General features: G+C 40.6%; 2 protein-coding genes across 4 annotated transcripts in view; one reads left to right on the top strand and one right to left on the bottom strand.

Annotated features, from left to right (window-relative positions):
• Positions 1-16,406, bottom strand: part of LOC111269319 (uncharacterized) — a 32,798-nt gene continuing 16,392 nt past the window's right edge. Inside the window, exons 2-6 of one of the 3 annotated variants that reach the window (XM_022848805.2) lie at positions 13,255-13,411; positions 6,531-6,748; positions 5,643-5,864; positions 4,055-4,501; positions 1-358 (exon numbers count right to left, since the gene is read on the bottom strand). In XM_022848805.2, the coding sequence (XP_022704540.1) occupies positions 4,407-4,501; positions 5,643-5,864; positions 6,531-6,748; positions 13,255-13,411 (692 nt within the window). In that variant the 3' untranslated portion in view covers positions 1-358; positions 4,055-4,406. The remainder of the gene's footprint in view (positions 359-4,054; positions 4,502-5,642; positions 5,865-6,530; positions 6,749-13,254; positions 13,412-16,406) is intronic. The other 2 variants (XM_022848807.2, XM_022848806.2) reach the window with 2 other exon arrangements.
• Positions 8,406-10,715, top strand: LOC111269320 (signal peptide peptidase). The gene has a single exon (XM_022848808.2). It carries the CDS (start codon positions 8,661-8,663, stop codon positions 9,876-9,878), a length of 1,218 nt encoding a protein of 405 aa, XP_022704543.1. The 5' UTR covers positions 8,406-8,660; the 3' UTR covers positions 9,879-10,715.

Here is a 16,406-nt window from a genome sequence, read left to right as displayed (position 1 = left end):
CTAATGGTGTTTGTGTTTCATACATATCTATATAGGCGTTTGCTCACTTCTTTGACGGTACCCACTCGTCCCAGTACTCCCCAAACACAAATGAACAGAATGGAAAAAACATTTTATCTCTTATTTAGGCGAGGGCATAAAATGGATAATTAGTGTCGGGGTTGTCGGACTGGATGTATGAATTCACGACGGCAAATCAAGGCGGTGATCATTTTCGTTTCTGGGTATTCTTCATAGAGATTTTAATGAAAGGGCCTTGGATTCACCGTGTTTACTAAAATAAAGAGATAACGTGAGTGCTAGTCCATATGATCAATTCGTCGACTGACGCAGCTCGTGAACGCTTAACCTCGGCCACCTGAAATTTGACAGGAAGTCAAATAGGATAGGTCAATCCGTAAGCTACACTAGCGCGAAATTCTGTATAAATTACTATAATGCGCTAAATAAATCTTTTATAGTTAGCCAACATCACCGTCGTCCGCGCGGAACTTTTTCAACTCAAGCAGTGAATTGGCTGAACTAAGGATCTTTGCCAGCTCTTCTGCTATAACGATTTGAAGTTTTAGCCACTTATAATACTAACAGTAGACCAGCCAGTGTAGTAGTAGTAGATTCCCACAGGAAGAATCAACCCAACACGATCCATCTATCGCTTAGCAGCAGCAGCAGCATGGACGTGGTGACAGCATTTGTCACGTGTAGACAAGGCCACCGGTACTAACTGCAAGGGTCGGCACGGAACCGGCACACGGAAAATAGTCGCCCACAATAGTCGCCTGATCGGTGGACTGCACAGTTGGCACATCAGTGTGTACTGCATGATGGAAAAAGTGTTTCCATTATTAGCGTTAGTACACAAGCGTTTCCTCGTGAACTTTTGCAGCCATTTTGCCATAGCGCCCGTTCGGCTATCAGTTGCCTGTTCGGGTTCGTTGTTTGGCTACATCGATCAGATTCATGACTGGCTTTCCGCCGCTCTAACGAAGGCCGTTTGCCAAATAAACACAAGATGCGGCTTTAGACGCCATGACTCGACTCTCTGTCCCGCGCCGACTGCTCGCGCCTTGTCGTCGTGTGTCAGACTCGATTCAACCTGACCATTCATTTATTACTAGCTCATTGCTCTTTTCAGTAAGAAGCTACGCTTCAGGCCATAGTTAAGCAGCAGAGATTCTTAAGCATGTTTTGGCATTATAGACGATAAGAGCCTTTTTCCGTTGCTACGAACATCGGCGAACGACATTGCCTTTTATTTATATTTATACAGCAGTAGGCAGAGACATTGGAGGAGATTCATTCATTTGACTTTGCAACGGCACACATCGTCCCCTGTAACACTGAACCGCCTAACTGATTCTTTCTATTGGCGTATATAGCTCGTTTGTTTGACGATGCCGTCTTTCACTGCTATTCACTGCGTTGTTGCTGTTGACTCTATTCACTATTTCCACCCTCTACCTTCTTTTACCGTTCATTTCTCAATAGTCACTTCGTGCGTCTCCCCTGTCGATAACAGCAACGGCTGACTACATTTATCACTTTTTGATAGCTGGGTCAAACTCAAAGACGGGGCTAGCACCTGGGTTCTGTTCCGCTGTGTCAATTGCTTGCTTCCGCCCCTGTGTTCAGTTTCGTCGAGCTTAAACTCTGCCACGCTGAGTACGCCACGTTCACATGACGCCTCGAAACACGTTGTCCTATAGCAATATCATCACGATCAGCTTCGCCAACGGCTTTACTCTATGAATAACTTAAAGGTCTCCTTAGCTTCCTATGCCTGTCCGGTTTCTCACTAAACCAGCAGAAGGTGGCCAGTAGAGCAACGCGCCGTTGTCGGCTGTAGTAACTCAGACCTTGCAATGAGCTGCCCATTCGAGTAAGGCCTCGGTGTGACTTTAACGTGACGTGATACTAGCTGGGATGTGATTGAAAATGGCTTTTCATTAGACGGTTTTAATTGTCTACCGTCCAACTGTTCAACTACACGCATATTTTTCGGCGCATGAAGCGAAAATTTTTACAGCAAAACAAGCACAATGGATATTAAATAGCTTCTTTGTTTCGAATTAGGCTTTTAAGCTGCTTGTCTAGATTCTCTGCGTCTAGTGAAGGCCCAGGTGTAAAGTGTTAACTCTTTCGCTTCGCTCAAAGTCTCAGGGGTCAATCGGAAGATTTTTGAGGCTGTGACATTAAGAACTTCCAACAAAATATTGACCTTAATCAGACTTTGTACTTGCCTATAACCGGAGGGGGCCACGGTACTCATTTTCGGACAAACCGATCAAAATGATGCTGCTTTCTTATCGTGCTGGAATCGTAGAATGCGGTCGACGACGTGGTTCCGAGGTGTCACTTTCAGCTAGTTGAGCTACTTTTTAAGATTTCGCTTTTCTTTTTCTAAATGATGATATAGCTACAATTGATTTCACCTGAATCAAAATTAGGTCTCTTTATATTAAGATTCGAGGTAAAATTTATGCTCAACAGGACGCAATTGCCCAAAAAACAGAAACGATCAAACCTCCTGTCGAACTGTTGCGCCTATGATCTATCCAGAGCAAAATACGACGAGTAAAAGATGACTATCTCATGGTACTATACTGTATCTGCCATTATATAATATGCATATTTAGCCAATGTTCTGAGTCACGTTAGTGATTGTTAAAATGACGCGTCATAGAACAGTTTAGAAATAAATTAGTTTGCTTTAATAATTCGTCTTCAATCAAACGGTGTTTGCTCAGGGCTGTTTTTATACCATAGTTTGTTCAAAAAATATATAAGTATAGCAACAGTATTTCAGTTTCGGAGTGACTAAGACGATTGTCACTTAGTTCTCTCTGATATATTGTACCAATTCATAGGAAAACACAACATTTCAGAACAAGATGCTGTTCAGTAACATGAATATTTGTAATACCGTGCATATTCCAAGTGTGAAACGGTAAGCAATTTCTCTTAGCTAATGTAACGTGCTTCTCGCGTGGAACATGGCGGCCGAAAGCCATATCACGTACCTATGCGTACACGTAACGGTTATCTTCGGCCAGCAAATCATTCAAGGTGATGATGGGCGATTTGACAGATAATTCAACAAACGACGGCAACATCATCTGTTTGAGTTTTTTAACGGCTATAGAGATCGTAGGTTAGCAGTAAAGCGATAAACGCATAGAAACAAAAAACATCTATCGATAGTCACGCATCAGAGATACACAGATTGACTGATTGATAGATATATGCTTGCATGGGTGGCAAAGATGGTCACTCGCCGCATTGGTCTGCATTTGGTCTCTCGTTCCGAATCTCGAAAAGCAGGATTATTTGGGGAAGATACAAACGAAGGAATGTAACGTTAACAACAACAAAACACGAGAAACGGGCTTTTCGTTTCCTTGTTTACATTGCCCCAGCTACAACTTCCTCCGCAAGCGGTTTCCTACCAACGAAAAACAACGTGAATACCAGCCCCTCATATTTCCCATCCGATTTTGGAAGTCGCTTATTCACTACATTGATATTAAAAATATACTCTGTCGTTAGGGCTACCATCATTTTACAGGCAAAGAGCAGAAATAGTGACCTAATTTGCTTCCTATTACTTTGCATTATTTTTCAAGCACGGCTTTTTTCTTTAAATATATTACTGTTAGCGTCGTAATGCTGTCCATACTTATACAGTATAACCAACGAGCTCTTCTTAAACTTTAACAACCTCTCATTGTTTAAATAATAAGTTGATGAATCTTCCAATTATACCAAATAGGACATTGTATACAATTTACCTATAAACAATACACATGCCTGCAGAATAACTAGGATGGTGTAAGTTATTGATATATTTTATCTTAAAATATATGCACATGGTAGTAGATCTTGTTGGCATATCGTGATCGTTTTGCTATGGGCTAGAAGAAAGCTTTAACGTGAAGATCTCCCACATCTCTATCGATCCTGTATTCTAAGAATAATGCTTATCAATCAATTAGTAATTTGAAATATTGTCGCCTATATAATATGTACCTGTTTGATGTCGCCAAAAGCTACTTACATGAAATTCGGCGTCCTTACGATTACTGAGAAAGAGAAGGCTCCAAGGGTCTCTGAGGATTCGACTGCACAAGGTCAAACAGCAGCTATAATAGTTCCCATTTCTATTATCTTGTCTGTATATATCCTTCCATAATAATACTTGTTGAAATATTGTTGATACTATTGCGAAAAAAATACCACTGACGGTCTGTCTACTCGGTATGTATATGTATCCACGCTATTAGAGTAGATTTATCGTTAACTTCCTTTCGCTGAGGAAGATCGTCGTTTGTCTCTGGCAACATTTCCATTTCGATGTCTTCGAAACTTCAATAAACATTTTAACTATAATAATACTAAAATCATCATAATCATTGTCGACGCTGTAACCCAGCTGACCGGCTATGCTGTTCTAATCGCCTCCAGAGTGGGTGGTCCTTCAGAGATCTTACTTGGTATTCTTCGGCTGAAAACAACATTCATTATAAGAAACGAGGGATAAAATAGTTTTTGCTTAGTCGAACATAAACTGAAGGTCTCCAAGACTATGCAACGTTTTGCACAATTCTTTAGTATATATTTTAGGTTAATATGTTAAGAACCTTCTTTTCTATACTAGATCAAGATAGTTTTTAGAGAGACTCGACCAGTCAAGTTCTAACTTCTTTTTTTATATTGTCCATAGATGTAAAAATATGAAAAGCATTTGGACATCTGCTCACGAATGCCATGATGAAGAAACCTCCGTCTGAATTTCTAATGAGCTGCGTGGTGTTAAGTTGATCACCTGACAGCCCTGAGGGCCGTCTCTAATTCGCTAAAAGTATATTTAAGAGTCCTCCCAATAGACGACATATGGTCAGCTCGTTTGAGTGGCAAGTGCAGTGTTGGCAGTCAAATGCGATACCATTACCAGTACGATTATTTACGGTGATTTACTCATACCTTAACAAAAGTTTTCCAAGGCTAGACACGAACGCTTTCTGTATTTATAAACGTAAGTTATTGATACTGCGTAGTTAAATTTTTGATAAAAACAAACGCTTTTGCTCAATCATTTTTCTATTGTGCGGCATTTATTACATTACTCAGCTCAAAATGTACTGTCCATAGTGCATTCTTATGATATACGTCCTAGCGTAAACAGATTAAACCCCTGTCGGTTATCGTACCTCAACCGCTATCACGATAATTATGTCTACCTTTAGCATGCATACAACAGTTGACGATGCGAAACCTTAGCTCCCATCTGTCGATAGCAGCGTTAAGGGCATCAACTTTGCTATCGACAGATGGGAACCGTGCAGTTATTTTTGATTACCTGCCATAGATACGTTTTTCGACAAGTTAAGCCGACTGAGGGTAAATCAACGGAAGCCCGACTTGAGGTTAGTAGCGAGGCATTACTACAATTCAACTCTATTGTGTATAGCGATATACTGAGGCTGTTGATTAGTGATGATCTGTTGTTTAGATCGTAACATTCGCTGTCAATGGCGACCGACAGTTATGGTACGCTGGACGCATAATGTTATACCATGATAATGCAATTTTCATCATGTCGCGTCAACATAAGGGCGCGACGAAAGGGGGAGAAGCATGCGTACCTGGCCACAACATACCGGGGGACCCAATCGACTGGGGGTTGTTAGCGTTGTCGAGGGAAGGTCTTCCGAGATGTACCAGTACCAATTTATTTTCGCAGCGCAGGCCATGGAAGCCATCGGGACACACGCAGTAGGGCTCGCTGATCATTTCAAGAAGGATGCAAGTCGCCCCGTTGAGACAATATGATGACAAAGGGCACGGGAGTGTTGTATGAGTCGAATCTGTCGAATTCATCAAAGGAAGAGAGTAACGGTAAAAGTGCTCAAAAAAAAGCTTCTTTATGTATTTCAGTTAATCTCTCTCTCTGTTTCTAGGGAAGAGGATCCGCAAAGTGGACGGCTAAAAAAGTTCACACTGTCTTTTTTATTATACGGAAGTGCACCTTAATGATCGCCTCTAGCGTGCTATGGCAGCGTTTTAGAAGGGTTTGTCTAGAATCAGAATACCCTCAAGTTTTTTTTTATCGTAAACATAAAATCTAAATATTAGAATATGTTACAAGTATGTGTGCTCGTTCTTGTTACAGCAACTGTCTCACGCTGTAACTGTATGCGACAACGAAATCAGATTGTGCTCCTCGTTTCTAAAGTATAACTTAGATTCTATTAAGCAGTATGTTCTAACGTCCAAGACTGGATTCAAATGTTTTTTCGGATAACTTATCTTTCCGACCGCATTTCGTGTGCATTACAAATGAAATAGGTTCATATTTTTTAATCAGCTTTGAAGATGACAACAATTATATTTAGCGCATATTTATGCCAAGTTATAAGACTAGAGATGCGTCAGCGTTTACTTTCTCATAGTAAAACAAAGGGCTCTAGACCGTTAATATTGAGAACAGCACTTGCTAAAATTAATGAAACAAAAAATAGTAGTAACCCTACCATTTGTTGCTTGTTCGTGATATTCCGACCTGGGTCTGTCCCAGGGAGAACGACGGTTTTCGAAGACAATGTCACGAACTGTGACGTGGACGGATGCGCTTGCCGGGTGTCTGGAAATGACATTTGAAGCCGTACATCGGTACTCACCAGAATCGGTAGTTCGCACCGAACTTAAGTTAAGGCGTGACCGTCGTCGCTTGTGACGAATCAGGAAGCGTCTATGACGCGTATTTACGAATAGGTCGGCACGAAAGTAGAACAGCACCAAAAAGAAAGAAAAATATATTTAATGTACTTACGAACGGTTTTTCATGGTTATTTTTATTATTATAGTAAAGCTCACGGAAATGTGCGGAATAAATGTGCTATTTAAGATTATGCATGCCGTTTTCTATGTACTGCAAAGTTTATTATGTACGCATTACGTTATACGTAAAAATCTTAAAAGTGATTTTTCTACCGTTCATGTTGGCATATTAGAAATAATTTTGAAATAGCCACGCACCTCATAATATGATGTACAGTTAAGTAAAAGACACTATAAATAATAGTAATAATACCGATAAATCAAATAACTCGTCGATGTGCGGCCTTAAATATGTGATGTAGAAATTTACTTGCTTTCGAACCCATTAGCTTATCTATTTGAGTCAACAGATTATTATCAGCGGCGCGTATAGATTCACTGACGAAAACCGATCTTATCCGAAGTGATCGGATCCATCTATGTGACTGTCCCATGGTTGGCAAACCTCATTTTTAGAAAATACAAAGTTATATAACTCCGAATAAATAGTATTTCATACAACGCTTCTTTTTAAGCACCAATTTAAGCACCAATTTAGAAAACCAAAGATAGTCCGAGGAGCACATAGGACGGCTATGGACATGGTTAGCTTCTCCCGAAGGTTCACGGGGTGTTAAGACCGTCAGTTATTTTTCAAAGTTTGTATAGGATTCAGTAACATGTTCACCGTTACTGAATAAAACTGTTAAGCAACATTTCAATTTCGAAAATCTCAGTAAAATGACATCAAGTAATTTTTGCACCAGTCTGCTTGAAAGCATCAAAGATTAAAATGATTCCAAGCTATAGCAGCTTGTGATTTGTTAGCTCGAAAGAATGTGGTGACTAGAGGCGTTAAAGTCATAAAGACTTCATAAAGGCGTAAAAGTCAAAAACGTTTCGCGTTGCGTTTGTTCATTACAATTTTTCGTATAATTTTACAATAATTAATAAATATTTCTAAGATATTTGAAGATCATTGCTTGAGCGTATCCGACGCAAAAGGTCTGAGCCTGTGGGGCCATCCGTAGGCTGTGGCTTACGATAACCCTTTAGTATACTCTTTACTGTCACTATCGATTAGGTTATTTTTATGCGAAATCCAGAATAGCTTTCGGTGAGTTACTCTTGTTTCCAAAAAGAAATTTGGCAACCTTGAAAGATATAGGCGTATGTAAAAACGCTACTTGACATTCAGATTTTGAATGCGCGGCATAAGGAAACGTTCTCGTTCTCGTTCAATTTAGTTATTGACACTCGTTGGGGACAGTTCTTATAAAAAGAAACGCTTCGGAGTACTGTCGCTCAGCATTACTTCAGGCGCTAGGTAAGCTCGCCTCTCATGTGCCCTTTTGATTCACATCGACAACCCTATCAATATGGTGTTCTCTCCGTATGCAACTCATAAGCAATTTAAGCTTGTCATAGACAAAAACACAACAGGCTGGCACATATGCGCGAGCCTATTCCTAGCGCGGCGTAAATGGTAACTGGGTGCGTTCTTAAATTTTGGCGCGTGTCAGCCCTTCTCTCATGCTTCTATTCCGAGATGGCGGCGACCATTGCGGCTTTGTGTTGATGTCATCAGAATCGTTCTGCCACGGCATCCGTAGTCGCTAGCAGCTGGTAGCCGTGGCCTGCGGCCGGCTCCTCTCCGTCTGTACCCTCCGTGCGGCCTCGTTCCGTGTAGCTCAGCTATCAACTCCTCGTGCCAGTAACAACAGCAGCAGTTAAGTGGCACCTGAGCACCGTTCGCTTTGTTAATTGAGGTGCTATTTAATTTTCCTTTTTACTACTGGTCTAGTAGTGTGCGTGTGAAGTGTGCCTAATAAGAAGCAACAGCCATGGAAGTCGGATTTCTCTTAGATATTGGCAAAAGCCTTCTGGCGCAGGCTGCTGAGAATGCATCTGAACCGGATTCCGCCCCTGAAAAATCGAAGTATCAGGCAACAACCGGAGGGATGGTGACAGCATATGCTAGCATTCTAATTATGTCGATTTTACCAATCATCTTCGGAAGTTTCAAGTCCGCTCAAAATCAGAAGTCGTCGAAGGAGTCCGGTGAACAAACCGAAACTATGTCAACTAAGGATGCAATGATGTTTCCCCTAGTCGCTTCGGGTGCATTGTTCGGCCTGTATGTGATATTTAAGATTTTCGGTACCCAACACGTCAATATGCTATTGACATTTTATTTCTTTTTGATCGGAGTTCTAGCGTTGGCACATGTAACAGCACCAATCTTGCGTCACGTCATCAACGAAAAACTCGTTCGCAACGAGGAGTACCATCTCCATATGCAACGTCTGAAGGCAAAGGATACAGTGTTCGAATTGGCATTCGATCACTTCGACCTAATGGCGTTAGCGTTTGCGTGTGGCCTGGGGGTTTGGTACCTGCTCAAGAAACACTGGATTGCCAACAACGTTTTCGGGCTTGCCTTCGCTCATAACGGCATTGAGCTTCTGCAGCTCAACTCGGTGGCTACCGGCTGCATTCTCCTTGGAGGATTGTTCGTCTATGATGTGTTCTGGGTTTTTGGTACCGACGTCATGGTGACCGTCGCCAAAAGCTTTGAAGCCCCAATCAAATTGCTGTTCCCACAGGATTTCCTTGAAGTGGGAGTGTGGGGATCGCACCATGCAATGCTTGGCCTAGGTGATATAGTCATTCCTGGCATATTTATCGCTTTGTTGCTTCGCTATGACCTGAACAAAGGTTCTGGCTCGAAACTTTATTTTATAGTAGCCTTCATTTCGTACGTGATTGGCCTACTCATCACCGTCATCGTCATGACCGTTTTCAAGCATGCCCAACCCGCGCTGCTCTACCTAGTCCCACTGTGCGTTGGCATACCCCTATTTACTGCTTTTGTAAAGGGTGAAATTAAGGAGCTTTTCCTGTACCGCGACAATCCCGACGAGGAGACGGCCGCTGTTGTGCAGCCTTCTCAGGATCAGAAAACGGTCATTGCCGGAAAGGAATCGAGTACAAAGAACAACTCTATCGATGGAGAAAAGAACGGAGTCGCCACTCGTTCGAAAGCGAAAAAGGACAATTGAAGTGAGCGGTACTCATCGTTAGGAGAACTTAGTCCGAGTATTCCTTTCTGAATTAAACTACCATTGCAATTGTATTATACGATCTTGTATCTATTGAATGGCCGCCGGCGTCATTGGAGTTGAGTCACTTGTTTCTAAAATTTGATCGAAAACAACGAACGCCAGACAATATATATTGTTACATATTGACAACAGCAGTTTTATAGCGATACCTAAGCGTTCGAGTACTAACGAAACGACCCCGGACTCCCACTGCTACCGAGCCAAGGACGTCGTCGAAGTAGCATAAAAGTTACCATTTATTAATAACATATAATCTATGCTTTTACTATATAATTGACATCATTTACAACAACCAGTAGTATATTATTAGAAACGATTGCAACTGTTATCGTCATAAATGTTGTATAATTTGCTCAGGATTAGTATACATAAATGGAGCTAGATGCATAAGTAAGCATATGTAACACTTTGAAATGCGGCAAAGCGTCGACGACAACGAGAGAGATCAATGTTTATAACAACAAATACGTACTCCGGAGAGAACTGGAAACAATATATGATTTGTTGCTGATCATGTACATGCGAAACAAAAGTGCTGTATGGTGTCACCTTGATGAGGTCGCGTTCTCCTCTGTTGCGGCACATGTCAGTCTGCCACGGAAGCTCGTCTGAAGAGTATCAGATAGCTGCGAAAGCCGCGCTTTTTTTTTTTTTTTCAGAAAATCAATGGCAACAATAACGAAACAATACATGTTCTTGAATGTACATACACATTTAGGTTGAAATAGGTTGAAATAAACGATATTTCCAATCAGGCAATAGTTTTATAGCTGATTTTTGTCTAGAATCTCTTTTCCTTTTCCTCGATCAGTATGCTTTGACCTTTGTCATGACTTCCTATTTCATTTTGCTTTCAACGTGCCTAACGGCTCTTGAAATTTAAAAGCATTTCGACAAAATTGTTGGGACCTGATCCACAGGTCGGTAGTGTGTGCTTAGTAAAGGCGGCAGAACCGAATGTGTATCGTTAAACAAAGTTAGCAGTTCCACCTAACTAAGACTAAGACCAGGAATCAATAGCAGTTAACGTATGTTTTACTAGCCTGTATGAAGTTTAGAGTTTTTATTTGCAATCTATTGTCTTAATCTGCTTTTACTCGCAACAGGTCGCGATGTGAATGTTGTCTATTTAGGCTAGATAGGTTGCGTTGTGTAGGCGTATCTGACGCACAACGTTTTCAGATGATGTCAGAGGGGGCCAGTGAGTGCGGGACGAAGATGTCAAATGCACACACGCCAGCCCAGTGCGTCTTGATAGGATTCGTAAACTAATGTAAATACATATATTTTAATACACAATATATATACATATAATATCGCGGAACTTTTGTCTAGGTCATAAGTAGAGGGTCAGTTTTCGGCAGTATAAAGCAAAGACAAAATCTACAACATAAATGCCATAACGACGAAGAAGCGATAAAAGAAATTAAGAAAGAGGTTGCAACGTGTTGCGATCAAGTTAAAACAGCGTAGGCGCTTGTTTATAAAGCTTAGCGAATAAGTGCGCCGGCAGTTACGGCGGCTTATATATGTACAATAGTTTGTTGGAAGAGAACGAGCGTCAAGGAATAAAACCGGCGACTTTGAACGTTTCTCGTTATCAGAAGGTTAACACGAGTTTCAAGCAAATGGAAACAAAAGCCTTTTTAATGTTCTTCCATTTTTGGTGACGATCATTAATGAAAATATCAGTATTTTGTACGTTATGACCATAAGCGGTGTTAGCTATAAAATATAGAAGGTATGGCAGTGTAAAGAACTTCTGTGACGTTTCAAATCAAGAGAAACTTTCGATTATTTTCTCGTTTAATTAGGATAAATATAGAAAAGGTATATAGAGACGTAGCTTTCCAGTCGTAGGAGATGGTGGCAGTTCTCATTTTACGGTTCATTTGTGGACAAATATTGAATGTATGCTAAGTTAAATAGCGATACAAATGATGGCAAATCAGAAGTCACGTCAAACAATATCATCAAAGAATAATACCACTCAGTAAAAGCCGAAAGCTCTTGTTGGTAACAAAGAAGCAATGAAAGACGGACGTCGTCGTCGTCGTCGTCGTTGAAGGTGCAGCATATACATACATATATCGTAATAGTGTATACAAACAGGAAATTAGAACAAGTGAAAAGAATCAGTCACACGCAAATATAACCTACGCTATAAAGCGGTGCCATTATTTAACCGAAGGTTGGAGGAGGTCGCGGCGTAAACTCAGTGCGTCCTTCACTATGACACAGTGCTGCCTCCTCAGACGGCCCTGCAACGCTTACCGCACGAGCTGTCTTACCATCGACGTGTCTACTATATTCGGCTGGGGTCCTTCCGTTTAACTAAGTATGAACATAATTATCCTACCTATAAACTTTGCTGTCTCTACGTTTACGCGGGCAATATATATTCAATTCAAATTGGTATGTTGACAACAGGTACGCTTTGTTTACTGTTTTTAACCGCAATAAAAATCGAAAAATATCGCAGTTGTGGTTATTCATTTCATATGACTATTTGTGTATCTAAAACGTGTTACCCAGTGTTCAAGTCAAAGATGAAGAATGAAATTACAAGGTAGTAATACTCGCAGCTGTACCACTGTATACGATCTAATCTTTAACCTTGTGTCCTAAAAAAAAAACAATAACATTGACGTTAAACGGACAAAGATGTTGGCAGTTCGTGATGTATTGTATTCCACGTGAGAGCTACCTTCCGACAACTTTCGAACTGTATCATCACAACAGCATAAGTGTCCTTTTTAGGTTCATGCTCGACTGTGACTGGCTTTGGATCGACTTAATTGCGATTATCTCTCTGATAAATCCATTGACGCTCATTGCTTAGTGACTGATCACATTCGATTGACCTGAGCGGTCAATGACCACCGAATTCTGAATCAGAATGTTGTTGGTTAACCCTAATTGTAACTTCACGCTTTAGTCTTTAATCGTACGTTCAATCGCCATGCATATAGATTTCGTACAAAAAATGCAAAAATATAGTATGTCCAGACAGTGTTTCGTTATTTCTGTTTGGCAATTTTGACATGTTGAAATCCGAAATCTAGCAGCCATTTTTATATGAATTACACGGGCAATTTTTCTTGTATGATTCAACACAAATACAATTTAGTAGTATTAACTCAACTTAAACTTGGGTCAATGCCTCACTTTTTTCCCGTCTAGCATCCTTTTTCAAATCTGATACCAATAGGAGCAAAACGTACCTATAGCTATTTAGTAGACGTTCAATGTAAAATCACTACCGTTTTGTTTCCTCCATACAATACGGAAAAAATACCGTTGGCAAACTCACCCTGAAGACATGTTGGTCTGTAGGGGTACGCCGTCCTTCGTCCAATACACGTAGGGCAACGGATTTCCGCGCAAAATACACCGCAGTCGAAGTGGTTGAAAGGGCTTAAGAGTAACTTGGTGACGCCCAAAGCGTACTGATGCGGCCTTGAGGGCTGCTAGCGTTGGAGCATGATCGGAGAGTCGATATGAAAATGTACAAACAGCCAAAAAATATTCGTACGTGTTTTGTAAGGACAACCTTTTTTACGATAACACTAATATCGATTATTATCTATACATCAAGCCTATGAAATCGTTATCCCTATAAAAACGAGTGAGAGAAATAAGATTCTACTATAGTTTGTTCAATGATTATGCAGAATTTTTTTAAGCCATTGGCATGAAAAGCGTCTATGAAGTGATGTCATGAGAGATTGCCCTTGGAGCATCCGTCCTTTAGAACACATCACAAGCGTTAAGCAACGAAGAGCAAGGAGTTGTTATGATAATTATTATATTTATCTATGATAAAATTTATATTTACAAACCAGTGCATAGACGTTTACAAACATCGCCGCTGGTGACAAATCATAATGGGACACTTTGTAGATAACAGAAGTGCACAACTTAGTGAAGTAAGCTTTGGAAATGTGAAGAGGTTTTCTAGATTAAAAGAGTTTTCTTGAATAAATGGCCTTAACTTCTTAGCACCGAACGCTGGCTTTTCTTTCAAACGAGAGATTCCTTAATGCTGGTGATGTCTTTAACAAAAAGTAGATTAAGATGTCTCGCGTACGAAACCAGTTCTGTCCGATCAGGGAACAGACGTCTGTTTATTTATTATTTTAGGGATAAGGTGGTGGTTTCTTTTAATGAACATTATAAGGTTCGACTTGCAGTATGACATAATCTGCTTCTGAAAACTGCCACAGCCCCTTATGGGGCAGTCTGTTGGTGTCATGAGGTCAACCAAGGATATCCTGAAGCCGTTTCCAAAATCAGTCCTGAATAAATTCTTTCTGCAAATTTTTTCAAGGTCCTCTTCTAGCTTGCTACCGTTACTCTGGGTGGTCGTCAGTCACAAACGCTATCAAAACCAAAACAGGATTTTGTCAAGGACGAGTCCGGCAAGCTCAAAGCTAGTTCTACGTAACTCTTCAAAAATCCTATTTTGTTGATTTAAAGATCTACCGAGAACTGGTAACCTAACTGAAGTTACCGATTTGCTAACAAGCTTATCAGTCGGCCCTTGTGGAACAAAAATGCTATAACAATAACGGGAAATGTGGGTGCAGCGTACTTTCAATAAAGGAAACGGAGTCTGACAGCAACCGCTGTCAGAAAAAAAAGTGATAACTCTCTGTCTCCATCTAAGGCGTTTATTACTAACTTTCATTTTTTCCGGTTCGCAAAAACCCGCTAAAGTAATTCCGTAAGACGACGGATTCAAGCGCTCGCTCTCAGCTCGGCGCACTCTTCTTTATATTATATATTGATGGTATGAAGATTTCTTTGAAAAATTAAATGGATCATGAAGGACAGTTAGCTAGCGTCTTCATGATTTCTATGAGTCTCAACAATGCAGCTTTTTATATAGATGTTCGTTACGTTTACAAATAATACGTTACCAAATGACATCTATATTGCTTCGACTTCAACGACGTAATATGAAAACCCATAATCCCAACCTTCTAATAGATTTCTGCATCGATATACTTCAGACATTTTCAACCAAAACAAAGACCGAAACAAGATAGTACCCCCCAAAAAAATACAAACCTAAGTTCCTTCTGCAAGGTCTTAAACTCATAAAAGTAATCTATATATCCTGATATAGACCTCTTTATAGTGGTCGACGGTTGCCGAACGAACTCATTCCCCAAGACCACATAGTTACCCCAAGAACCACTATAGTCTTAATTGTCAATCTTATCTAGCACACTATTGTCCCTGTTTCAAATTTTACCTCCAGTATCGCCGTTATGTCTTCCTTCATACGTCTGGCTCCCAGCACAGTAGACGAAGCTATCACGGCCATAGTTGTATAATACGCTAGCGTTACAAATCGATGTGAACCACAGTTCTAAAGTGACCTTGTATCTGTTAAATGTAGTCATATTAATAGGCGCAGGTCTCCGGCATGCCTAGTGGCTAATGGGTGCCATTAACTGCCAACAACTAATTTAGTAAATTACTGCCTTTCCTTTTTCCTCTTCTGTTCGTATTTCTATAGATGACAATGATAATAATACAGTTTTTATTTTGCCAGTCAACTTGAGATGGCGACGTGCATACTGAGAAGAGAAACAATGCTTAAGCCAGCTCTACAAAATCTCCACAAAACAACTTCCTAACGTGTCTTCAACGTTACCACACACAAGCTCGTGCATAATCAACATGGAATCAAAGGCTAGTACAGTGAGAATTGCTATCTTTAGCATTTATTCGGTTATATAGAACCTCCAAGTTAGAAGTTGGTCCCTAACCAATGCGTTGTGACCGAGATGCACCAGTGAATGGAGTAGTACGCGTGTGCTGCTACCTCTCGACCGATATCCGATGCTAAAACAAGGGTCATTTTCTTATAAAAACTGATGCCAACGACATTCATAAGTCAAGGAACGATTTTATCCTGCGAAGGCAGCCGCGTCGCTGCCTTCCCGAGCGAAAGCTGATCAGAAGTAAAAGACCGCGATTCCCTTTCGAATAGTTATAGTTCGAACAGAGCTAACGCGACGTACGTTATCTTACAAACAAACTACACACTTATCTATTAGTCCAATAAAAGTACACAACCGAATTCGTGCGCTGTGAATTATGTTTCGCGGAGCAACCTGGCAGTGTGGAACCAGATGGAATAGAATATTTCGATTTTTGTGTCATGGAGCAACTGACAGAAACGTGAAGACAGCGCCTTTTTTGCTGAGTAGAACTTGGCAGTGAAATTAAATTATCTCTGGCAAGCGTCCCATCTATTTAATGTTTGTTTCAATCGATTTGTTCTTCTAAGATTTAAATCTTTGTCCTAAATAGGTCCGTGTTGTACCGATATGTTTCTTCATATCAGGTACATGTGGATCTTAATTAACGAAAAAGCATGTGAGGGCTCGAGTATTTGATACTAACTTCAACCATACATTAAACGCTGATAATACCTGACTCTTTGCCTAC

Source organism: Varroa jacobsoni, unplaced genomic scaffold, assembly GCF_002532875.2.
Source record: "Varroa jacobsoni isolate VJ856 unplaced genomic scaffold, vjacob_1.0 scaffold_1378, whole genome shotgun sequence".
Lineage (NCBI taxonomy): Eukaryota > Metazoa > Arthropoda > Arachnida > Mesostigmata > Varroidae > Varroa > Varroa jacobsoni.
Note: the sequence above shows the minus strand (reverse complement) of the source record. Positions and strands in the feature narration are given on the sequence as shown.